Genomic DNA, 25065 nt, shown 5'->3' on the forward strand with positions numbered 1-25065 from the left:
TAGGGGCTTGTGACACAGGCCTAGTTTTAAATGACATAGCATGCTGTCTTTTTCTCCTGTGCATGCTAGTCTTCAGAACTAATATTGCTACTTCTGACTTTGGCATTTGTCACATTTGATATCACAATACCATGTTCAGAAGGAAATGAAAATGGCACAATTTTTGACTTCCTTTCACAATTTACAGGACCAGACCACATGTTGTTCAGGTCCTGAGAATGTTTTTGGAGAATTTTTAATTGTAAGCTTCAAACTTGATTGCCATGTTGACCGCTGTGCTGCTGAGCTGTTACCTGTAGCTGAAATGCTTTGCCACAGGCCTGATTTTTGCTACCCGAATCCTCTCGTTGATCAGGATCTGTGCTAGTCCCTGCTGTCTCTCAACTTGCTGGTCTTTTCTCTGGTCTTGCTAACTGCATTAGCTTGCTAACAGCATTTGCATGCTGACTCCTCCCATTCCTTCTCCCGGAGTGGGAGGGGCTGCATTTGGCTCCTCCTCCTTCACCTCTCTATGATTCCGGTGCTTCCTCTCTCCTTCTAGGTTCTGCTGGCTCTTTTAACATGTCAAACTCCGGCGACTTGTTTATGAGTGTGCAGTCTCTCAATGGGGACTCGTATCAAGGGGCTCAGGTGGGAGCCAACGTGCAGTCGCAGGTAGGGTGCAAGGTGACAATGCTTCAAAGCAGGAGACTCCAACCTGTTTTTATTGTACATGAAAAAATGCATACATGCTTTTAAGAAGATCATATCCCAATTCCATGAAACCTTTTAGGCGTGTAAACTGGGTTTCTTACATCTATTTTTTAAAGATATCATAATATCATAAGGGAGTATATTTTCCTTTGAAGGCATACTTTGGCCTATTCTAGTTATGGTAATATGGTAATTAAAATAAATGACTGGACAAATGAATAAAATGTATATTTTGAATCCATCTGAAGTGATGAGTGTATATGTTAATTTGCCTAAACTGAATCTATAGTACTGCAGTCAGCTTCTGCTGATTAAGTTCCAATTTCTTCCTCTTCTTCTTCAGACACATTATAGATATTTACATAAATAGATAAAACAGGAAAGAACTGCTTGGTTGTTATCTGTATCTTGCACAAGAGAAACAATCCATTGCTATTGTTGGTCTGCAAGTATTTCTTTCACTCGTAACATTGGCTCTCGTGCATGCTATTGGCTTTCGTGCCTCATTTTGGATTATTTAAACCCACCCACATCAATACATCACATGTGCAAACATCATTACATGTTGTGTTTTTTCTTTTTATGTCTATGTAATGACAGAGTGAGAAACCAATTACTGCCAGTTTGAAAAGAGTGCTCGTTGTTGTGAATTGTAATGTTAAGAAACACTTAAGAGCTTCTTAAATTTATTTGGGTTTAAATTTTTACAAAACAACCCTCTTGCTGAGTACCTCTTTTGTGAATAGAGGCTAGTTTGTAATGTAAGAGATCATTTAAAAAGCAGGACACTTGATGACACATTTATTTCATGATGCCATTCTGCTTTATTGGCAGCTGAAGTAGTTTGAACTGCAGTAACTCAGTATAATTAAAGTGGCATACTAAATTCCATGTTTTGTTCTTAATTAGATATTTCATTTCATTTTTCATTCTTCGTGTGCCTGGTTTTGCCTGACCTTGTTTTTTTGTGTCCTGTGGTCTGTTTCAGGTGGATACCCTTCGCCATGTTATCAGCCAGACAGGCGGATACAGTGACGGACTCACGGCGAACCAGATGTACAGTCCGCAGGGCATCAATGTAAGGAGAGAGAGAAAAACAAAATCTTTTTTTCTTTCCCTTTTCCCTTCTACCAATTATTTCAAAGCCATAGGGCTCAGAATGCCACTTAGTGGGACTTGTCTCAGCTCTGTGGTCACCTAGTTGATTGCCTCTGTATCGGTCATGCCACGGGCAGTGCTCTGCCCAGTGCACACGAACACGAGGCCACCGTCGCAGCCTGTCACATCCAATCAGCTCCAGCCTGCCACCTGCAGCCTTACACGCCCTGCCCAGAGCGGGGCGTCCGCCAAACAGGTGACACCGCGCTAAAGCCCGTGTGCCCCCCCCAGCCACCTGACCTTCATTATCACTTTATAGTCCAGTTCGGGGGGGTAAAAAACAACTTAAAAACAACTCCAAAAATACAAGCCTAGCCCTGAGGAAAATGACAGGGAGACGGGATCTTCCCTGTACGATTAAATTTTTTAGTAATAGTCAGAAGGGGCAGTAAAGTGCATGAGGGGGCTGTTGAGAGTGGATGGGGGGTGGGGGCTGCTTGCGGCTGGGCGCAGCAGGAAAATTCACAGCGACAAGCCGTGTTGAAAAGGGGAAAATCGATAAGACAGACACAAGGAGAGCAGAGTGTGGACTTGGGACAGCAATCCAAGCGCATTGCTCAGATCATGTTCCCGCCGCGCTAATGGCCCTGACAGTGAGCCGCGGCAAGAGGACGAAGATGTGGAGGAGAAGGAGGACGGTCACGGTCGATAGGCCCTCCACCGTCCCACCCTCCCTACATATGCTGATGATGCATTGAACCTCCCCACCCCCAGAAAATAAGGGTGTATTCAAATCCCATCTTGTTTTTTCTTTCCTTTTCCACTCTGCTGATGTCTCCTCAGGGAGGAGACAGTCTGTGATAACCCTGGGAGCGCATTAACATATCCATCATGGCTCGGGTTGTCTGGCTGTGGCGATAGCGATGGACACTGGAGAGTCCAGAGCTGGGGAATCCAACTACACATCACCTAATTAATCAGAATGTATAATCTTAATTTGTATTATTAGTGTTTGGGTTGAAGAGCTAACCAATATTACTTACAGTATTATTAAAATGATTGTATTAAATGGGTTTTATCTGCTATACACTTGTCTGAAAGGTTCAAGAAGGGATTATTTTTATATAAACAGTTTGAAATGAATAAAATAAGGTTTAGCATGCTGTATAGAATCATAACATATACATTTTGAATCAGACATCCTTTTCTGCAATATTTCAGTCCTAAGCTACCAATATTAGACCCATAACTTAAAGCATCCAATATTTAATTTTAAAATTAATTTGAATTTGAAACAAATATTAATAATAATTAAACTAAATAATGTAATAATAATTAAATAATGGAAATGTCCTTTTTTGCCATTTGTTCTTTTAAGACTATTTGACAGCTGTTTTTGATTCAATGTCTGCCTGGAATGGGGGGCGGGAGGGGGGTCGTGACCTGCATTTCTGTCCAGCTTTTAAGAGCGAGTGAACTGGAGGGGTCAGCACACCGTCTTTTAGTCCGTCCTCTCCCCAGCCTATGTGTTGATAATGACAGAGCAGATAATGCATTTCCTGGCTGACTTGAGGAGTCATTACGCCTCTTGGAATACAGAGAGAAAGTGTCACTAAAGCCGAAGATGTTTTAAGAGTTTTTGTTTTGCTCAGACTTTTTTTCCCTCTTTTCTTCCTTTCTTTCTTTTTTGATTATAGACTGCCACAGTCTTAAATAACAGGCTTTGAAATGAGAGGCTGTCGAGGACCATTTCCAGCCATTTCTGATGGCATGAAATTTGCTATTAATATCCCAAATGCTCTTTACCAGGCCTGTCTCCAAGATTTGAAATGGCTTCTGTGTCTCTCATTGTATTTTCATTTCAGTCTCCACTGTCATAATTTGAAGCCACTGATTCCTCTTTTGTTTGTGTTTTACCCCTTTTTGGTAAATCTGTCTTTCTTATACAGACCACTTCATACATCCTCTCTATTATTATGTGTGTCACTAAAAGTGACAGGCATTTAACTCAAACCAATGAAAACATTGCGGTTATTTTTCAAGTGAAATGACTGATATTTTGAATTTTTTAATGACAAACAATATCTGCTGGTGACTGTTATTACTGAATATTTGATTGGACAAAGTAAGAGAGTATGCATGCACTTAGTGCTATAGTCTTAGTGCTATTGAAGCCAGTGTCACCAAAATTTGTGCATTCTACATAAATATTTGTAATATTGTAAATGAAAAGTTACCAACACAAAGCATGGCACATTAAATGAAGCAGGCATATGTTAACCCTTAAAATTCATTTTGAATTGAGAAATTGACTAGTTTTTTTGAGAACATTTTATGAAAAATTATATTTTTAATATTAATATGAGAATGTGTGCTTCAGTTGGATGAATGTGCAGTAGTAGATGTAGATACAATTTAATTTTTTTGTGACTTTTTCTGTCCTCTGCAGGCTAATGGTGGCTGGCAGGATGCTACAACCCCCTCGTCAGTGACCTCACCAACAGAAGGACCCGGAAGCGTTCACTCTGACACCTCCAACTAACCCCCTACCCTTCCCAATCTCCCTGCACACCTTCAAAGCCCCCATCACTGAAAGCCCTCACCTTGGTGGGAGACAAACAACAATGGTCACCACATGGGGGTGTCCCCTTGGGGCCAAAAAAAGAAACGATCTGCTGTTACTGACAGCAGCTCATTCAGACATTGCATTTCCTCACTTCCTCTTACGGCATCTCTCACCTACAGCGGTGACAGCACCCGTGTCTGTGTAGTTTACCCTCTCCATCCACGTTACGTCTGTTACATCTGAACAGTGATGACACTTTTCCTCTCTTTTTTAAAATGCTTTTACAGAAACACAAGTGTGCACAGCCATTTTCTCTAGATTGGAGTGCTTGAACACTACCTCTACAAATTAACAAAACGTAAAAATCTGTTACTAGGGCCTTGAGGCACGTGAATCATTTGATAAAAAAATTACATTTTAACCTGTTTTCTTCACATTGGAACTTTTTGGCCCACTTTTCCTACAGTGACCTTTGTTTCACCTGTCGTGCCAAAGTATTTGATATATTATAAATAGAAACTTTAAATTTGTGAAAAGAAAAAAATATTGTACAATATCATCATTACCTTTCTGAGTACATTGATTTATAGTGAAAAGACGTCGTAATAGGGTTGCATTTAAAACTCAACACATCCCTGAACAAGCACCGCTGCATTTTATTATCCATCAAACACTGGGCTGTTGCACCAATACAAGCGTAGGGTATGGAGACAATTCAAGTATATATGTATACTCATATATACTCAGGGTAGCTGATAGAGTTGGGCTTCGAATTTTTCAGTATTATTTATTTTGACCTAGATTGTCCTGATATAAAAAAAGGGGTTGTGAATTTTTGCTGGGCTGTCCAGGCTATGTCCAAAGGCATCTCTTTCACTCAAAGCCTGGCACTGCACAATATAAGGAAAGACTGCTTATTTTTCCACCAGATAACATCTTCTGTCCCAATGCGAATATAGCTAGTTGCTGGACAGATATTTTGGAAATCGATTGGATTGATTGATTGATTGTCTGCCCAACCCTAGAAGGCTATCTACATCAATGCCCATCTCTTCTCCAACAGTTATCATGTACACAGACATAAGGTGCAAGCTACATTGCCACATTTCTTAACGCTCGTTAAAAACCCTTATGGTGCTAATTTGGCTTCTAATCCAACCAAAAATGGTTTATCTGATTTATTCATCTTCTTAGGGTTACCAGATTACATTGGAGAAAACATTTTTTAACACATTGTGGCCATCTAAATGCAAATGCAGCATTCATCCTGAGCCATTCCCATGGACGTGGGTGCTGTAAAGTTGTAATTATGTACGTTGATGTGCTTTGGAAATATTTTCAGTTTTTATTTTTTCACTTGATTGGGTTCAAAGGATTCTTCATTGTTGATGCCATATTAACATTTATTCCTGCAGATAAAAAAATGTATGATACTATAGGTTTGGGATATTAGACTGGATAGAGAGGAGACCGCAAATTTATTCTTGTCTGCCAGTGAACGCTTCCAAGCAAATCTGTTGGCATTTCTGGACATGACAAATTAGTATGCAATAAAACCGAATCACATCTGTTCAAAAAATAAGAACAAATCCAAAATGTGAAACTGCTACTATTTTCTTTTTTCATTTCTCTGTTGATTGTGACGTTAAAATGCAAACTTTTCCAACAATTTCGCACATTCACTCGATCATTTCTTTGATACCAAAAAAAAAATGCAGAAATGTTAAACTCTCCATATCACAAGCAGCTTTATTACGATGTATGTTGAGTATGTTGAGCTTTATTACGATGTATGTTGAGAAGGGAAAAAAGTGATGGCACACTAATACAGAAATTGTTCGGATCTATTTTTATGTCCATGTTGTGAATAGAGTTTTTCTTTTCTTTCTTTCTTTTTTTTTTTTTTTTTTAAATTCAATCTTCCTTTGGCTTGGTTACAGACGACATATATTTTATTTTCTTGCTAGCCTATGTGAATTAGCCCAAGAATGCGCTATTCTGTATATGTAGATGTGCCCCTTTTATTCTCGTTTTTTCTTACTTTTGTTTTTTACAGTGTCCATTTTCAGAAGAGGTTTTACGTATGTTTGAAGCATGCCACATCACAGGTTCTCTCTGGGTTTGGGTTTCTACAGGGAAGTTGATCCTCTTCTGAAATGGACATGGTCTCGATAACGGTGATGTGAAAAGTCATTGTCAACAGTGTCATGTGACAGTAGCCTATTTTTTAGCAAGACCAAATCGAGACTACAGAATCATTATGCAAAAACATTCAATATATAAAGATCTATTTTAAACCACCATTATTTAGTGAGTGAAGACTCTTTCAGACGCCATAAACATTTTTTTGTCAAAGTGCAGCATTTTCATAAGCTGTAGGCAATTCGACCACATAAGTTAATTCAAAAGACATTCAATGAGGAATATGGAAATGTTTGTGGCCATAAACCATGGGCCATGGCGCAGGTGAGGGACGATTCACTCGCGTTTTGAGCTTAATCCATAGGAGCTCTATCATACTTTACTTTGACAAAAGTTTGTCACTGCGGGGACATTCTGTGGGGAGCATCGGGAGGACTTCTCACATTCGGCACTCCGCTTTTCACATTGCCTCTCCAGTTATCACACGTGTTATTGAAAGCTTCATGTAATGATGCTGTTAGTTTTTTGCATATAAGCAATTTATAAAACATCAAATGTTTACTTTGTTGCATGTCTTTTGTTCTTTAATAAAAATAACTGCAGTGTTTTTGAATGTTTCTTCTTTTTTATATGTACATTTCAGAGTGAAATCACAGAGACCTTGCCAAGTTTTAACTTTTGAGACTTCTCTGCGTATGTAAAAATGTCAAATGGAATCACGAAACTATTATCTTTTTGATTCAGACTTAAAAAAAATTCTTTTTGTGGAGAAAAAAAAACAAAAAACTAACAAGGTGTAGGTTTTATGGTCTCTTAATTTGTACTGGTAATGCATATTCCAAAATAAATAGATTCTTTTGTTGCACAATCTATGGGTTTGTCCTCATTTTGACTTCACGTTGGGTAATGTGAGGCCCGGCCGCTTTGACATTGGGCAGGGTCATGGTCGGGAGTTACTGTAGGACATGAGTTCACACCTCCTTGCTCCAGCTTCATTTCCTGTGCACGGGGGGCATTTTCTCACCACATCTAGCTGGGCTTGTTGGCAAGAGGGTGTGATGAAAGCACCTCTTCCCATCCCTGTCTTCCACCCACAATCCCCACACGTCTCCTCTGAGGCAGTGGTGATGTTGGTGAGCAGAATGAGGGAGCTTGTGGGGGGGGGGGGGTTATCTCTCTCTTCCAGAACTGAGCCCAAACCAGGCTTCTCGTTTCTCCAACTGGAAGCAGAGATGGGTTGAGGCGCCAAGAAACTTGCGGATTTGGTGCAGAGTCTGAAAGTGGTTTCCGGGACCGTGACTGTGGGGGTGATGCACGCAAACGTGATCAAATGTAATTACATGGGAACATCTCATTTAATTCTTCCTCGGGTTTCTCGAAGTCAACTCTGGCACTCGTGTCCTGGAATATAACCAAAGACCCTCCACCAGGCATTGATCTGCATGTAACCTGAGACATGAGAAGGAAATGAGCCTCCTTATGCTTCTATCAGCATGAAATACACAAGGCTGCTCTGAATTTCAAATGACTGTCAGATCCATACTTCTGTGTACAAACGAAGGAAAGCCGATGTTGTGTTATTGGTTCCTCTCTTATTGTATTTCAAGATCTCTTTTCAGCACAGCTCACCTCGCCCATCAGCTTCTGTTCAACAGAGACAGCAACATGCATGCATGTGTCCCTAAATAATACACCACTGGCCGTTTGGGCCCACACTGGGACACTGGGAAATGTTTTATTTACTTATAATGCTTATAAATTACTTATAATTTACTTATAAATTTATAAATCTTAAACATGTCAAAATGAATGTAAGCAATGAACGCAGCTGCATTGTGTCTACTTCCTTTTTAGGCGCTGACCACTAGGCGTTCGCCCAGTCAGAGACTGGAGGTGGATGGTGCTGGAGTCTTAGGGCAGATGCAAATGTGGGATTAATTCCCACATTTTTTTAATTAATGCGGGTGGATTCTTTCTGTACGGAAATTCTATACAATTCAATTGTTAAAACAGTTGTTGCCATTGGATTGAAATATTATTAATGATTTTTTTGTAATCAAATTAGGGAAAAGCTGCATTGTTCTTCATTTAAGTGGTGGGCACAAAAAACACTTGGGCCTGGGCCCTGTTTCACAGGTGAAGCTGTCTATGGTGCTGGTATTTAAATGGTTAATTTCTTGCAAACACAACTGTGTCTTCAACACAAGATGTTTCTTCTCAGCATCCAACGAGAAGACATCTCTATCCTGATGGGACTGCTGTCATTCAGGATGATGATGTTCCCATCCTATAGCTTCAAGTGTCACAGAAGAAAGAAAGGTGTCCATTCATTTAGTACTAGGACAACTGCTGAAGGAGGAGCATTGAAGGTCTTCCGAAGTCTTGTGGTACCCAGGACCATACTGGGACACGTAATGTTGGATCCTCCTTTGATTTCACACCCATAAGCCTTTGAGCATGTGAATGTAAGTCCTGCCTGACTCCTGCAGGGTTACGCACAGAGCCCCTGCGCTGCGTTGTTTCCCAGGGTCCCTCTGTATGTTCCACTGCAGTCTCATTACCTTGATTAGCTTGATTTGAGTTATGGAAGTAAATACAAAATCCCATTTCAAGGTAATTTGAGAGAAGTTTGATTAACCCTGACTGACTGTTGTTTTACACTCTTGCTTTCCACACCATACATTAGACTACACAGATCAATTTCTGTTTCTTTCTTATTAAAATACCGTAGTAAAAAGGTCGACACTTAAACATAAATTTCTGGCTTGATCACCTGATCTGTTACGAAACAATAAGAGATGTTTCATCATGCGCAGTCAGGCATTGGACATTCTCAACAAAAGTTTTAACAAACGGCCTTTCGTACGGACATGTCTGGTGTTCTCTGATCAAATGGGGGGCAGAATACATTTAATGAACGCAGATTTTCTCGTGCCTGCTGTCGGCATGGGGAAAATGGCTTCCCTAATAATCTTGGCTAAAAGGGGAGATTACAGAGCTGGTTAGAGATCGTTTCGGTCATGGCCTGGTGATTGAGAAGAAGATGAGTTTCATCTCCCGTACCTTCTCCTTTGTCCAGACTCCGTGCCAAGCTCGGCATAATGCATGCGCAGCATGGCACGTGCCATAGATTAGGGCAGGCAGGCCCTGCGCTGGCCTGAGGCGGACGAGGACGAGGCGGAGCCGGGCTGGAGACGGGAGCTGCAGGGCAGGACGGGATGCCGCTTTGTTCTGGCGGAGGAGCCAGGGCGGATCAGGCTGGACACGAGCTGATATGAGACGTTACAGTTTGTCTCCCCAAGGTCAGGGGGAGATGCAAATATTGTCCCACATTTGTGTGATGAGTGCAAGGACACAGAGGGACAAATAGAAGGGCCGGCTGTGGTCATGGTTGACGTGCAACCGGAAAGCACCAACAAATCATGGATTACCGAAATAACAAGTTCTAGAAATAGAAAAAAAAAATGTATATTGGAAAGTTAAGCAAGGTCACACGCAGTTAGCCGATGACCTTAACGGAATCGGTGTCCTTAATATGTCCTGCAAGTAAACATCGGTCCTCCCCTCAGCCAACAAGTGCGATAGCACTTGGGAAAAGTATGGCAAAGCCACGCACAGCTGCGGGTTCGAGATAAACACATTCAGCAGATTTCCGACAGAGTTCCTCGGATTGGCCACGCCTCCCACAGATCCATTATGAGTCCCTCTGATCTCTCTATCACTCCCAACTTTTCACAAAGGAGGTCCGTTCAGCGGCTATGTACACCGATCGGTGTGTGACGTCGCTGACTTGCATGTGGGTTAATGCATAAAAAAGAATTCGGAAAATGGAATGTGGGTGTTGCCGGTCGTACAGCCTCACGTCTTGAGGTAATTGCCTTGAGCTTCTTTGTGTTAAAGAGCCAGATTTCAAATTGATTTCATGTATCCCAGACATGCCTTGCAAATGTGCCTGCAGACACTGTTGCTCAGTGCATATGCAGCGAGTTATCTCCCCAAAACAGAGAAGCGAATACGCATAAAATGCGGGCTCACTATGATTTGAATGCTTTCTTCCTATAATAACCACAAGTACGGAAACTTCAACTAGGGTAGAGCTGTATTCTAATATCTTGTTTCTGCTGTGATATATTTACTCACTGACTTAATCCTATTCAGAGTCATGGCGGCCGGAGCCCATCCCAGGACACCGGGCCCAGGGCGGGGCGCCAGCCCACCGCAGGCTGCACACACACTACACACACAGCATTCACTGTGCTGTAATATAATACTTCACAATTGTTTTTGCACAGATGAATCTCAATAATTTGCATTTTCGATTTTGATTTGATTTTGTCAGAAGCCCCTGATTTTGAAAATGTTAAGGATGTGAATTTGTAGTGAATTTGTCAACATGGAAAATATTGAGCGTAATCTTCAATAAAAAGGAGTTAAATTAACCTGATCAGACGGACAGAAGTGAATGTATTTAACATGATTTCCATTCTGATTTTAACGCGGCTTGCGGGCCTGAACATCGTGGACTACTTATAGCCTGAATCACCCCCAGTGACCAGTGAGACGGGTGCGAAACCTTGGCACTGTTGTGTCGGGCTCTATATTTGTTAGAATCTTGCCCGTGCAATTTCTATTTCTTTATTTATTTTCAGGGGCTGGACCGTGATTGGACGTTCCCAGCTGTGGCTGATGATTTTCATAAGAACTCACATCTGGGAGTTGGAGGGGAGTTATGGCGGGAGGCGGCTGTCACTTTGAGTTTCCCCACCGTCCCCCAGTGTAATTCTATTCACTGCCTCCAACCCAAGGGCGCCTGTTTTTCTGCTGGCCAGCGCATGGCAGGAAAATGGCTTCACAGAAATGGAAGAAATGAAGCAAAAAAACAAAAACCTTGGAGAAATAAAGTTAATCCTCATAATTTATGTCTCTTTGGGTCTTTTTTTTTTGGTCTGATTTAAAAGGAAATGCAATCATTAATTAAAAGGAAATGTATCATAAAATTCTTGCATTGATGCAGGATATTAGGCCGGTATCTAATTAGATTTTACTAGCCATGTTGATTGCAGATTTCCATTTTTCCCTCCAAAGTAATTTAATTGACATTATTTTTATATCAGGGAATTTCAAATTCCCCGGTTCTGCCATGAAAAGAGCTGTGAAAATGTGAAACACTAGTGCCCTCTTTTGGTGAGCTCATCAAACCCTTGGCTGCGTTCAATACTTATTGTCAGGGTAGTAGAGAAATGATCACGAATGGCATCTTCTGAGTGAAATCCACACATTCTACACATGCTCTGATCATTATATTTAAAGCTGGATTTAAACTATATCATGTCCCCTTTCATGGGGAAATGCAGCTCTTGCAATGCACTCTGGGGGTCATATTCCTGCTCATAGGTCAAACCTAGTCCAAGACTAAATGAGGCCTAAACTCAATCCACGAATGGGAAACTGCCCTTCTGTCATGTGTAATTAATGTCTCGTTATTAGAATCAGTATATGAAGATCCCATTTGCAAATTAAAACACGTCTTTAGAGAGAACTTTATTGTGAGCAAGTATCTAGTGCTAATTTCAAGTTTAAATGAGGACCAGGAGCCCACTGGGAACATAAAAGCATTGGTGTGAGTACCTGTGGCACACCACCTCTGGAGCCGAGCCCACCGGAACAGCGTGGCGTGCCTGGGCCCCCACTAGCAGCGGGTCGGTGCTCCGTGAGAGGAAGCAGACTGAGGCAGCCTTGCTTTCAGCTGTCGCAGCTTCGGGCCGCCGCCCGGTCGGGAGAGGGAGAGAGAGGGAATATGTAGGTCAGCTGGCGACCTGCGCCATGTGTGCCGTGGGAAGCGGTCATTGTTCTTGGCCGTGCTACATGGCCCAGTGGGACAGGGATTGGACTGGACAGACCACGGGCGGCGAGAGCCCCCCTCGTGTCAGCGCAAGCATCCTCATCTCCTGCTTTAATGACTTTGACATTATCAGGCCAGGCAGAACGACGTCCGGCCAGATTACGTTCAGTGTTGCAACGTTACTCATAATGGACAAAATATAGCCAGGGTGCGAAGAGAACGCTGGGTCCTCGATGTGCTGGGCACACAGCATGACAATACAGCGGCGAAATGGCAGCCGGCCCCACCCCAGTCCCCCACAAGCCCCGGCACCCCAGCATCTTTCAGGAGAACCATGCACCCAAAGACAGAGGTCAGGCTGGTCCTCATCAGTTTTGTCGTTATTTCATTTTTGCTGCTAATTAATCTCCATAGGCTGGTTGTGATTGGCTGGTTCAAGCATTGGAAAACTGATATTAGATTAGATCCAAACCCACAATTTGCATCTTCAAACAGGAGGAAAAGAATAACTGATCATTTCACTAATGAGTAAATCAATCATTAATAATTAATACATTGAATGAAAACAATAATGATAATTTGTGAAAACCTTTATATTACATTAATTTATTTATTGTCAGAATCTAGTCCCTCTGGCGGGACTAGAGGCTACATCACATTTTCTGCCGTGTTTTGGCTCCGGCATCTTTTCGTGCCCTTTGAACCTTATTCATTTTGAATTATTATTTTCAGTCTGATTCAATATAAAGTAGTACATTTCAGGTGCCGAGGATGTTCAGTTCAGCACCTTTCAAAATTCTTATTACTGTGCAAAATACTAAACAATTTCCCTCTTTTATATGAAGACGTTACATAGAAATATTTAATTCTGTAACCTACATAAATTCAGTTCACTCAGCCCATCTGCTATTGAGGACTGTGTTTACAGGGAATAACACCAGAGCTGAAAATAAAGAGAAAAATGAAGTGATTGAAAACCACTTGCTGTCGACAGAAGAGCAGAAATATTGCATCACTGTTCTACAGGCCTATGTCAGATCAGGGCTGTTTCTCCCCTTCATACCAAGCGTAGAGTTTTTAAAACCCCCCCCCACACTGTTTTTGTAAGACTGCATGTCTGCGATGACACAGAACCTCTGCTGAACCGTCCGGTCCAGATTTTTTTTTTTTAAAGACAAAATTGTGCTGTCTGTCTCGTGGAAACATGATAGATTTTGTGTGATACACACTGATCATTTACAGTAGCTAATAACGTTCTGGAGAACTTGGAGGCCAAATCCACTGTTAAAACTCATAATGTGTTATAGGGCACAATTAAAAGACAACACAGTCTCCTAGCAAGGTGCTGTACAAAATGGTTTAAATATATTTAAAACACATGTGTGATAGAAATAGACAATAATACAGGAGTTTCTCAAACACTTAAAATGGGGGGGGGGGGGGGGGGGGGGGGGGGTGTATAGACTAGACTAGAGACTCGATCTGACAGTTTGAATTGATGATACTAACCTGATTTCTAAAGGTGAAGTGTTCCATAATTTGGAAAATTGCTTGTCCCTAGTTTTCCTGTTTGGCTTTGGCAATACCAACCATTTTTGTTGGGAAGAACGGAGTGAATGAGAAGGTGTGTGTGACACCAGCAGATCAGTAAGGTAGGGTGGAGCAGCCCCATTTAAAAGCCATGAGTAAAATTTGGACATTATTCCTGTATTCTACTGGAAGCCTGTAGAACAAGGCCAATACTGGGCTGATGGCCTCAGATTTCTGGAGCAGCGTTTCGTACCCACTGCACCTGAGAGAGTAGAATGTCATTGATACCATAATAAAGTAAATTACAGTAGTAAAGTTGGTAAAGGAAGCTCTTAAAAACTGAGGATATCAAGAAATGAATTAGTAAAGGATAACCACCATATTTTTAACATGGCGCAGGATGCATGTAGTTCTAGTTCTGATTCTCACGTGGTCCTTGTTGGTAATGAAGTGAAGTGATTGTTATTGTGATACACAGCAGCACAGCACACGGTGACACAATGAAATGTGTCCTCTGCTTTTAACAATCACCCTTAGTGAGCAGTGGGCAGTCATGACAGGTGCCCGGGGAGCAGTGTGTGGGGAGGTGCCACTGAGCAAAGCACCGTTCCCACAAACTGCCCCCCAGGTGCCTGTCATGGCCTCACCAAGGGTAATGGTTAAAAGCAGAGGACACATTTTGTCACCATGCTGCAGTGTTTCACAATCACTTCACTTTCACATGGGTCAGCACTGGTCTGCAGCTCTGTGATGTTCTGACAGCTTTATGTTGAACCCAAAAGAACTCCATTACCCATTCTCCAGGTCATGCTTTTGCCTTCAACCACTTTTGGTAGGTGGTAGTGGAAAAACAGGTGGTAGTAGCCTAGTGGGTAACACACTCGCCTATGAACCAGAAGACCCAGGTCCAAATCCCACTTACTACCATCGTATCCCTGACCAAGACACTTAACCCTAAGTTGCTCGGGGGGTAACTACTGATACTGATCAGTAACTACTGATTGAAAGTCGCTCTGGATAAGGGCATCTGATAAATGCTGTAAATGCTTTATTTTTGAAGATAAATTTGGAGTGTTTTATAAATTATTAAATATTATTAATACCACAGTCAAAAAATCTCAGAAATTACATGTTAATTTTTTCTAAAGTATGTCTATTTTTCGTGAATTGCAGAAACTGGAAAGTTCTCACCCCCATCTAGTGGTCAAATGCAGAGGCGCAGGCAGAATTACCTCTACAACACAACAAAAATACAGCACGTGTATTTTGGCTTTATTTATAATATCAACAAATAACATTCACCAAAAAAAAAAAAAAAATCAAATATGCAATATTAATTACTCTACTAAATCAAGCAGACGGTCAGGAAATGTTCATCTGTTGTATGGATGCATTGAAGCAGAGGCAGACTTGATATTTGTCTTAATGTTGCTTGGCATTTTACCTGAAAGAGAATGAGAAGAGAGAGGTGTCACATCCTGACCGTACAAGGAGCTACAGATGATTCATTGTGATCTGTAAGAGTGTTTCCTGAATCCTGCTCCTGAGTTTCAGGCTTTCACTGCCCCAACACAACTCTCCAGGGGTTGTACCTTCCCAAACTATCTGTATGGGAAGTCACAAACACACACACCTCGCAAGAAGTTATGGATATTGGCAGAGACTTAGTGGATGTCATACATGTTTTTGTTTCACATCAGACATTTTTGGGACAGGGAGGCAAATGTATTGGTGCGATAGACACACCTCATTTTCTGTTATGGTAGGGAGGTAGTAGCCAAGTGGCTAACACACACACGTCTCCACATTAAGTAGCATACAGAACTAGACTGAGGGACCATTTAAAGGCCGTTGCAGGGTTTCTGAGTTAGCTAGCTGGTTAGAATGTGGCACCAGGCCTCGTCAATACTGAACCAATACTGAATTTTCGGAGATACTGAACTTGGGTATTCATTAGTTGTCAGTTATAATCATCGAAATTACTGTGTGAAATTACTGAATACATCATACAAGTTTCACTTTTTGAATGGAATTAGAGAAATAAATGAACTTGTTCTAATTACATGACTGTACACACATTTAGGAGCTTATCATGAAACTGCAACATATCATCAGGGTTGTTCATAAGCCACACAGCGAATTAGTTCTGCCTGTTGACATGAACCACCCCTGAATTGAGTATGATGGGCAGAGAGATGAATCTGAAGTTAGGAGAGTTCATTTAGAGATGATTGAATTTCTGATGCTTGTCACACACTTTTCTTTCATCAGGAAATGAGGTTGAGTTTTTCCCCCTAAATCAGATCCTAACCGTTTATGAGTAAACAAAAGATATATACCATCTGTAAGTGCTAGGGAATATGGTAACTAATCCTCTTTACTTGTGCCATGGTGGGGGCATCTTGTGTCAACATTTGTAACTACACGCGCCAACATCGTATGAACATCCACTTCCTCCCCAAACCGGCATATTCCACACGAGCCTCCCTCTTCCTTCCCACGCCCCGCCCTTTTTCACACAAATACAAAATTAGACAATTCAAATCACAATTTGATGCTCAGGCCTTGAGCTCCGCCAAGCATCAGGGTGAAAGTTACAGCCAGTAGCTTGCAAAGGTAAAATACCAAGAAATCTCTTTAAAACCAATCTGTCTTTTAACAGATTACATAATTCTACAAAGTGTTTACCAGGTTGTCCAGGCTGCTGGGGTGCCACGGGTCCACCAATCGCTCCCTGGTGACTCGGGGTTCCACCGATGGTGACCTGCTGCAGGGTGGGACCGCCAGTCATCATGGGCCCTTGTCCAGGATGTCCAGGGGCCACAGGGCCTGGTGGCCTGCACTTTGTCTGCATGGTGTTGGAGAGGTTCTTCCCAAACCCTACTGCTGCCACCAGTGCATTGGTATCGGCAGGGTTGAAGGACTGCTTGTTCTGTCGCATAGCTGATAACAGGGGAAAAAAAAAAAAAAACTATTGAAAGACTGATAAAAACACAGAGCTGTGTCTCTGGCAACAACAACGGCCCATACCGGCATTCTCTGAATCCCTGTCCTCACGAGGATTGTTGAGCTTCTCCAAAAGATTTGAACAAAGCTTGTTCAACGTCTGGATTTGTTTCTAATTAAAAAGGGGGATAAATAAATCGGAGAGATTTAGAGATCTTCTGCGATGCCATGACAGAGACAAACATCTTTGAAAATAATGAACGTGGTTGCCCAACATTACCTGCGCCACATCTGGCCCGATACGAGCAGCTTCAGCATTCACCTGCTTCTCCTGCTCCTCTACCTCAGGGTCTGGCTTTGTTCTTAAGTGGTCCGGCACAATCTCATGACTGAACACCGGCACACGCTGCTCTGTCAATTTCTTCAGATGCAACACAACCAAAACATCTTAATAATGGATCAGAAGTATGCTACACACACACACACACACACACACACACACACACACACACACACATATATTATTACATATATTACACATACATACACACAGGGTTCTTACACATGACTTTTCAATTACTGATCAAATGTTCTCTGAAATTCTCCAGATGATCCAAAATATGGCAGCCCGTCTCATTTTCAATCAGCCAAAATACACCCATGTTACACCTCTTCTTACCTCCCTCCACTGGCTCCCGGTAGCTGCTCGCATTGAGTTCAAATCCTTGATGCTTGCCTACAGGGCTGTAAATGGAACTGCGCCCTCCTACATCAACACACTACTACCTAGATACACTCCTACACGCTCTCTCAGATCGGCAAACGAAAGGAGACTAAAAATTCCTTCTTCACGGGGTCTCCGATTCCAATCATCTCTGTTCTCCGTTGTTGTCCCTGGCTGGTGGAACAACCTGCCCTCCTCCACACGACTAGCCGAGACTATCACCACTTTTAAGAAGCAGGTGAAAACCCTCTTATTCAAAAAATATTACAGACAAATCTAACACTTACACACGCACATGCGTACACATTGCACAATCAATACAAAAATGTATAAATACATTATAATTTTTCTTAGTCTAGCACCTAACAATCTCTGAGCATGCTCTTCACTGACAAGTCTAAGCCTTATCAGGGCTCTTAGTTTGTAAACTCAATATTCTATAGAAATCGAACGAGAATTGCTGGTGTCTTCCTATTGTAAGTCGCTTTGGATAAAAGCGTCTGCTAAATAAAGTAAATTTCTGTGCAAATGACTTACAATCAGTAGTTACAGGGATGGTCACCCTGGAGCAACTCAGGGTTAAGTGTCTTGCGCAGGGACACAATGGTAGTAAGTGGGATTCAAATCTGAGTCTTGTAGTTCATGTATTACCCACTAGGCTCATACCACCCATAAACATACATACATAGTTTTGTATGCTTTCTATTCCAATATTATCTAACAAAAATAAACGTACGACTTATGTAGTTAATGAAGCAGTAATAAATTCTGTCTTACGGCCAGGTCCTCGTCCCGGTCTGGGGACAGCAGCAGGGGAATAATGACCTGGTTGCGGAACGACGGCGTCTTTTCGTTCTTCAGGAGTTTGTTGATTGTGTTGAGCTGGCCGGACAACAGCGCGAAGTTGTCCAGGACCGACGGCCTGCGAGCGGGAGAGGGTCGGCGTTACGCGTCAGTAAATGGGCCGCATGGCGAGAGAAGCCCGGCGCGGAGGGACGTTACCAGGTCAGGCGCTCGTACTCGTGCTCCAGCTTGTAAATGAAGCTCTGAAGCGCGTTTTTCAGGTGAGCGACGCGGCTTATCAGCGACTCCGTCGCGGCTTCCAGCTGCTTCTCCTCGCGTTGCTGTGGAATAGAACGCAAGACAGTCGTTCTGAAAAGCACCACGACCGTGTTCACGCATCAAAACCCCATTTTAACACTAGAAACGCGTGGAACCGTCACCTGCATCTCGCCGCTGTTTCCGTGTCGGACCGCTGCCACCCAAATAAATCCTGACGGAAACCTCGACACCCGCGCATATCGTTCCGCAAGTCGCATCCGCGGAAACAGGATTCCAAAAGGAAAGAATATTTTCTGTCGAATTGAATTAAAGTGTATAATAATAATAAATAACTGAATTGGAAAAAATGAAATTGACCAGGAATGACATGCACACGCTGCCGCTGCTACCCCCTCTCACTTGTACCCGTGGCATAATCATTATGTCACTTAGCAGTATCTCGGGCATTTCACAATATCATTATTGTTATTGAGCCTTAAGCTATTTTTGATATTTGCTCTATTGTACTATTTTTTGTAAATATAATTTATTCCTCTTGCTTCTCCTATTGCATTGAGCATGTTGTTGACAAAATAATTTCCCTCGGGATAAATAAAGTTATTCTTATCTTATCTTATCTTATAAACGGTGGATGACTTGGAATGGAAGGCTATTAGATGAACAGATCCACCTATTTGACCACGAATTTGAAACGTTATGGATCGATTATCGCTGCACAACGCAGCCATGGACGCAATTACGTGCTAAAACGATGCATTTCTTTATTTGCAAGAGACAACATCGAAAGCCAACGTTCTCGCCGGCTCCGTTTCGCGGACGGATCACTTCCGGCCTCCGAATGCAGCTTAACCAAATAAACAAGGTTTTGGGTTCAGCTCGGAGGAGGAGGAGGAGGGTCTGTCCGCCGCGCAGGGCTTGCTGAGCTGCCCGGCTCGAGTCGCGAATTTGCCCGTAATGGTCAACACAACGGCATGGCTGAAAGACAGGACAACGAGGTACCAGCACGACTTGTCGACTAGCATGCTAAGCTAACTCCCAGCCTGTCCCCAACGGCCCCCTGCTTGTGTGACATTTAGTCAAGTCGGTGGCCTGGACGTGTCTTTGATCCGCGTTTAGCCGTGCAGATGTTGAGTGGAATATTCTGCTGTTGAAAATACTATGCGATTCCCTGTCAGTGGAAGTAATTTTTTTTAGGAATGGGCTTATTTTGGAAGACTTTTAAAGTCGCATGGCTCGATTTTCCCCCACACATGTGGGATTTAAAAGCGTTACTGTCTGCAGCTGCCACCTGATTCTTGTTTACCGGCCCTCCCCGGCCCACTTCTCGTTATTTGGCACAAATAGTCTTGACTGTGTGCTGTAAGAGACTCGTTGTGTAGCCCAATGACATTATCTGGCAGGCAGAAAATGTCTTTATTCGATTAGTTGAATGAAATTCTGCCTCAATGACAGTCACTCCCATCTCATGACGAAACTTGGCCGCAGTTGGCTTACGGTTGTTACTCCAGTTGAAGCGCTGAAAATACACAAAGCAGCAAAATGTATGGCGTGCATTTGATCGCCACAGTTCCAGTGGCCTGGTTCTACGCCACATGTAACAGGAGGTGTTATCGGTTATATGCCCAGGCGGGCATGGTGAGCCACACTGCCCACCATTCGCACGCCCAGTTCTCCCTCCTTCCCTCTGGCAAAACCGCAACGGCCAGACGCTGCAAGAGCTTCCCCTCCCCGAGCAGTCAGAGCCACCAAAATACTGATAAACGAAACCCCTTTTCCAGAAATATCTACTGTATTTTGCCCGTCTTTGTCTTGTCTTGTCTAAAACATCCTGATTCATAACTTTTATAAACCTGTTACTCAAATGCCTGTAATTGCACATGCACATATTTACTGTCGCCTGTCCTGTCTTTGTTTATTCTACATAGATATAATTGGTATTAGTCCTTAAAATTGGCTTGCTTTTATTTATTGGTAACTTCTAATATTATATTTACCTGAGAATATATATTTTTAATATTCTCATAGAAATAGAATAGAATGCTATCTTTAATTGTCTTTATACGCCTGTAAAATGAGATTAAAAGCAACTCCTATTATTACACTCAGTGCGGACGTGAGTGTAATAATAAAGTGAAGTGATTGTCACGTGTGATACACAGCAGCACAGCACATGGTGCACACAGTGAAATTTGTCCTCTGCATTTAGCCCATCACCCTGGGTGAGCAGTGGGCAGCCATGTCAGGCGCCCGGGGAGCAGTGTGTGGGGACGGTGCTTTGGGGTCGCTAGGCCACCACTGCCCCTGAGTGTAGTAAATAGAGCAATGCACCATGGGGGGCTTTGGGTGAAATAGTATTTTGATACCCTGTATACTGTGTATATGTATATTGACAGTTAAATTCTTGACTCGACTTGACAATGAAACAGAAAATTAAACCACGGTGTTGGTGTCGGTGCCACTAGTGGACGCTGCAGCTCAAATTAATTTTTTTACTTTGCTCTGTAGGTGGAGGATGCAGACCAGGTCTATTTACTTATGAAGAAGGAATACCGCATCTCTCGCAATGTTCGCCTCGCCTGGTTCCTGAGCAAACTCAACCAGGTCATCCGGCCCACTCAGAAGGCAGAACTGGTATGTTTGGCTCAGCCTGCTCTTTACCGTCATAAGTCATTTAAATTGGTAATTAATATGTTTCATCTCTCCTTTTTTGTAGCTGAATAGTAAAAAAGAGCTGGATGTGCTCAGCATCCTACCAAAAGGATGGCAGCCGGAATTCTCCGCCATCGACCTGCCCTACCTGCTGGTTCCCTCCACCAACGTCACCTTCCTGTCCCGGCGTTACCGCTTCATCATAGAGCTCGATCTCAGCCCTTCCACAGGAATTGTGGTAAGAGACTTAACTAATTGCCACTGTTCTATATCTGATGTTTATTTCCATTTCTTTTGTAAAAGCCCGTCCTGGGGCATTGTTAAGGTTGGACACCCTATTAAAGGAGTTTTAACATGTGATGGGGGCACTTTTGTATGAGGCGCCCCCTAGGTCATATATCAAGAAAACCTCGCACAAACACTACCTTTCTTCACGCGTCTACATACAAACCTCACATACACCATATATTCCTCACGTATCTACATACAACCCTCACACATACACCATATATTCCTCACACAACTACATACAACCCTCACACATACACCATATATTCCTCACGCATCTACATACAACCCTCACACGTACACCATATATTCCTCACGCGTCTACATACAAACCTCACACGTACACCATATATTCCTCACGCGTCTACATACAAACCTCACACGTACACCATATATTCCTCACGCGTCTACATACAAACCTCACACGTACACCATATATTCCTCATACAACTACATACAAACCACGCACACACCATATATTCCTCACGCGTCTACGTGCAAACCTCACACACACACCATATATTCCACATGCGTCTACGAGCAAACCTCACACACACACACCATATGTTCCACACGCGTCTACGTGCAAACCTGACACACACACCATATATTCTTCACGCGTCTACGTGCAAACCTGACACACACACCATATATTCCTCACGCGTCTACGTGCAAACCTGACACATACACCATATATTCCACGCGCGTCTACGTGCAAACCTCACACACACACACCATATATTCCACACGCATCTACGTGCAAACCTCACACACACGCCATATATTCCTCACGCGTCTACATACAAGGTTTGTATGTAGATGCGTGAGGAAAGGTAATTATTTCAATTTGGCTTGATTTACGTGTTGACATGCCCCTTTAAATGTGTTCCATAGGATGACAGCACAGGGGAGATGATTTTTGATGAGGTCTTCCATGCCCTATCTCGCTGTTTGGCTGGACTTAGCCGGCCTTTCAAAGTCCCTGGCACTGACCTCCCGTTCCAGCCTGAGGTGTTCATTACCATCCTGGCCTATTCATCCATCATTGGGCTCAGTTCACACCAGGTATCCCTTTAATATTATTACAATAAGTCCAGCCAGCAGGTTACTGTTGGTACTGGGACCAAATTAGAGGTAAACTGAAGCTGAACTCTTTACTCTTTTCTCCAGGTCTTGGTCCAGGGCTGCCAGTTAGAACGCACAGACCTTGACCAGTTTCTGAACCAGATTTACCAGCAGCTGAGAGCAGTGGAGAACAGCATTGCTGAGGTTCTGCAGCAGCAGCATTGTGCGGGAAGAGCACAGGTCAGCAAAAGGGTCACAATCTTTTATTTACACCCATCAGCATCAGACGTAGAATATATCTGTCATATACCTGCACATGATTAGGAAATCATTTGATAATCAGATCCGTGATACCCCTTTGCTTTACATGGATTTACTTAGACTGACTTTGGATCCATTTGCCATGGACTTCACAATGACATCGTTGATCAAGAGCCACAGAGAAAGCAGGGTGTTTCCATGGTGACGGCAGATGTGGGGCTGGTCAGTATGGTTCGCCAGGGGATCCTGGCACTCCAGCTTCTGCCCCCAAACTCCAGTGCAGGTGATAACCTTCTTTTTTATGTCTTTCCTTTTTAAATGTCCCTTATATTTTTGAAATGTCCCACTGATTTCAGTCCCCATTTCTTAAGGTATTATAATAATAACGGATGGCGTGACCAGTGTACCAGATGTGGCTGTGTGTGAAACCCTACTGAACCAGCTGAAGAGTGGAACCATTGCTTGTTCTTTTGTTCAGGTACAGAATAAAGGGAGTAAAAAGTAAATTTCTAGTGATCTAATGACTGAAATTGATCAGTCAGGTGACACCCCCGCTCTTCAAAGCTTGAATTGATTTTCCTTACATTGTTTGACAGGTGGGTGGGGCGTACTCATACGACTGCAGTTTCGGCTACATCCCCAATGTTGAGCTGATGAAGTTCATCTCCCTGGCAACTTTTGGCTCCTACATGTCTACATGCCCAGAGATAGATCCTGCCAGCCAGGAGATGAACACGTACCACAAGGCCTTCCTCACATACTCCTTCCTGAAGACCAGCGAGTCCATGAATCCTGAGTATTACTGCTGTGAGAGTTCCCACTGTTTCTTGGACCTTTTTTTTTTTTTTTTTTTTAATAAATCCAGACTTGCGGAAACATCTGGGGACCTTTTGAGCTTCGAGTTTTACATCAGGGAGAATCTGTCCATTCCTCTGCTCTATGTTGCAGAATCACCCCAAGCAAATGAATCAATGGCAGAATTCAGATAACAAGTTCAACTTTTCAAGCTTTCAACCTTGGAAAATGTCAAAGATATAATTTTTTCCCCTTCCATTTTAAGGTTATTTAGGGGCTCTAAGGAGAGCCGGGTGTTTTCATGTAAGCTTGTGCAGGACTAAATATGCAATTATAGGAACAACACTGCTTGCCTTGGCAAAAAAATAGCTTCGAAAGAGGAAGTGTTGTTTATTTTAGCGTTTTCACATCTGCTCAGCGGTCACCTGTCCCATGCCTGGCCTGTTTTCTTTAAAATCTGAATTGGGAGAAATACAGTGCATATCACTTTGGCACGATGCATTATTATTAATCAGTCTAATTGAGCCTCCAGTTAAAAACATCTGTTCAGAGAGCAGATGTCTTGCTGATCCGATGTTAATTGGTGTAATCTGTATTTCTGTGTGTGAGCGCAGTCTCTCAGCACAAGCTATTTAACGAGCACCTGGTGTCGGCCAGCGGGAACCCGGCGCTGGCGATGCGCCGGAAGAAGCACACGGAGAAGGAGGTCCACGCCGACCTGGTCAGTGTGGTGTCCGTTCGACTCCGAGAGGGCTACACGGTCCGTGAGATCAGCCTCACCAAAGGTGAACACAAACGGATACACAAGCACACAGACACAGTTCAGTTGCACAGTTCATCCCCTAAATTCTGCACCTGTCCCATTGAACACATTTACAGCCCCTCAACGGCAGCACAGTTTACATAAGCTTATAAACAAGCGTTTATAGTGTCTAGTTTCCCTAGTTTGCAAATTTCCCAATTTGCCTCATTTATTATGCTATATAACTACATATATCTATTTACAAGTGTTCTTCCAATATAGAAGCTGTGCAAAATAGTTTTGAATAATATAAAATGTCGTATATCCACATTTGAGTCCATTTATGAAAAGCTTTCTGTTTTTCCTTTATCTCTACTACATTTCAAAGGAGTTCAACCCCCTTTTTGTCTCTTCCGACTGGCAGGTGGCTCGCAGCTGGAGGTACGACTGGTCCTGCTCTGGAAGCACAACATGCGCATTGAGTACCTGGCTGTGGCTTCCTGGCCCCTCGATCCTGGCAAGCGGACCACCTGGGTGGAGGTGACCATGGAGGGGAGTTATGACATCCTGCATGACATCAGCTGCACCATGAAGAAGCCCATTACCAGTCCCTACCGCACCTCTGTCATCCGCCGCTTCTGGAACACTCTGCAGAGGTGACT

General features: G+C 42.9%; 3 protein-coding genes across 13 annotated transcripts in view; 2 read left to right on the plus strand and 1 right to left on the minus strand.

Annotated features, from left to right (window-relative positions):
- The window catches only part of pbx1b (pre-B-cell leukemia homeobox 1b), a 52056-nt gene extending 44685 nt beyond the window's left edge, over positions 1–7371 (plus strand). For 2 of the 3 annotated variants that reach the window (XM_028999984.1, XM_028999985.1), the window contains exons 7-9: positions 542–654; positions 1682–1771; positions 4241–7371. In XM_028999984.1, coding sequence (XP_028855817.1) covers positions 542–654; positions 1682–1771; positions 4241–4333 — 296 coding nt within the window. In that variant the 3' untranslated portion in view covers positions 4334–7371. The remainder of the gene's footprint in view (positions 1–541; positions 655–1681; positions 1772–4240) is intronic. The other variant, XM_028999986.1, reaches the window with a different exon arrangement.
- Positions 7372–15122: 7751 nt separating this feature from the next.
- med8 (mediator complex subunit 8) lies at positions 15123–18901 on the minus strand. 2 transcript variants are annotated; one of them, XM_028999996.1, is made up of 7 exons: positions 18765–18901; positions 18544–18665; positions 18319–18463; positions 17098–17238; positions 16902–16989; positions 16560–16814; positions 15123–15315 (listed from the first exon to the last, which is right to left on the minus strand). In XM_028999996.1, exons 1-7 carry the CDS (start codon positions 18858–18860, stop codon positions 15245–15247), a joined length of 918 nt encoding a protein of 305 aa, XP_028855829.1. In that variant the 5' UTR covers positions 18861–18901; the 3' UTR covers positions 15123–15244. The 2 variants fall into 2 exon arrangements, with proteins under 2 accessions (XP_028855829.1, XP_028855828.1); XM_028999995.1 differs by lacking the exon at positions 15123–15315 and adding an exon at positions 15365–16380.
- Positions 18902–19428: 527 nt separating this feature from the next.
- The window catches only part of szt2 (SZT2 subunit of KICSTOR complex), a 74772-nt gene continuing 69135 nt past the window's right edge, over positions 19429–25065 (plus strand). For all 8 annotated transcript variants that reach the window (XM_028999924.1, XM_028999926.1, XM_028999931.1 and 5 more), the window contains exons 1-10: positions 19429–19598; positions 21109–21234; positions 21317–21490; positions 22435–22605; positions 22711–22845; positions 22987–23149; positions 23238–23344; positions 23463–23673; positions 24276–24446; positions 24828–25059. In XM_028999924.1, the coding sequence (XP_028855757.1) occupies positions 19575–19598; positions 21109–21234; positions 21317–21490; positions 22435–22605; positions 22711–22845; positions 22987–23149; positions 23238–23344; positions 23463–23673; positions 24276–24446; positions 24828–25059 (1514 nt within the window). In that variant the 5' untranslated portion in view covers positions 19429–19574. The remainder of the gene's footprint in view (positions 19599–21108; positions 21235–21316; positions 21491–22434; positions 22606–22710; positions 22846–22986; positions 23150–23237; positions 23345–23462; positions 23674–24275; positions 24447–24827; positions 25060–25065) is intronic.

This window comes from Denticeps clupeoides, chromosome 13 (genome assembly GCF_900700375.1).
Source record: "Denticeps clupeoides chromosome 13, fDenClu1.1, whole genome shotgun sequence".
Classification (NCBI taxonomy): domain Eukaryota; kingdom Metazoa; phylum Chordata; class Actinopteri; order Clupeiformes; family Denticipitidae; genus Denticeps; species Denticeps clupeoides.

What these genes read in the sequence shown, in the direction of transcription:
- med8 (XM_028999995.1), bottom strand. Translation starts at nt 18,860, where the DNA reads ATGCGACTTGCGGAACGATATGCGCGGGTGTCGAGGTTTCCGTCAGGA. An exon ending in CAGGGATTCAGAGAATGCCG is followed by an intron (nt 16,815 to 16,901) that starts GTATGGGCCGTT and finishes CCCTGTTATCAG; the next exon opens with CTATGCGACAGAACAAGCAG. An exon ending in CCAGCAGCCTGGACAACCTG is followed by an intron (nt 16,381 to 16,559) that starts GTAAACACTTTG and finishes TGTGTGAAAAAG; the next exon opens with GGCGGGGCGTGGGAAGGAAG.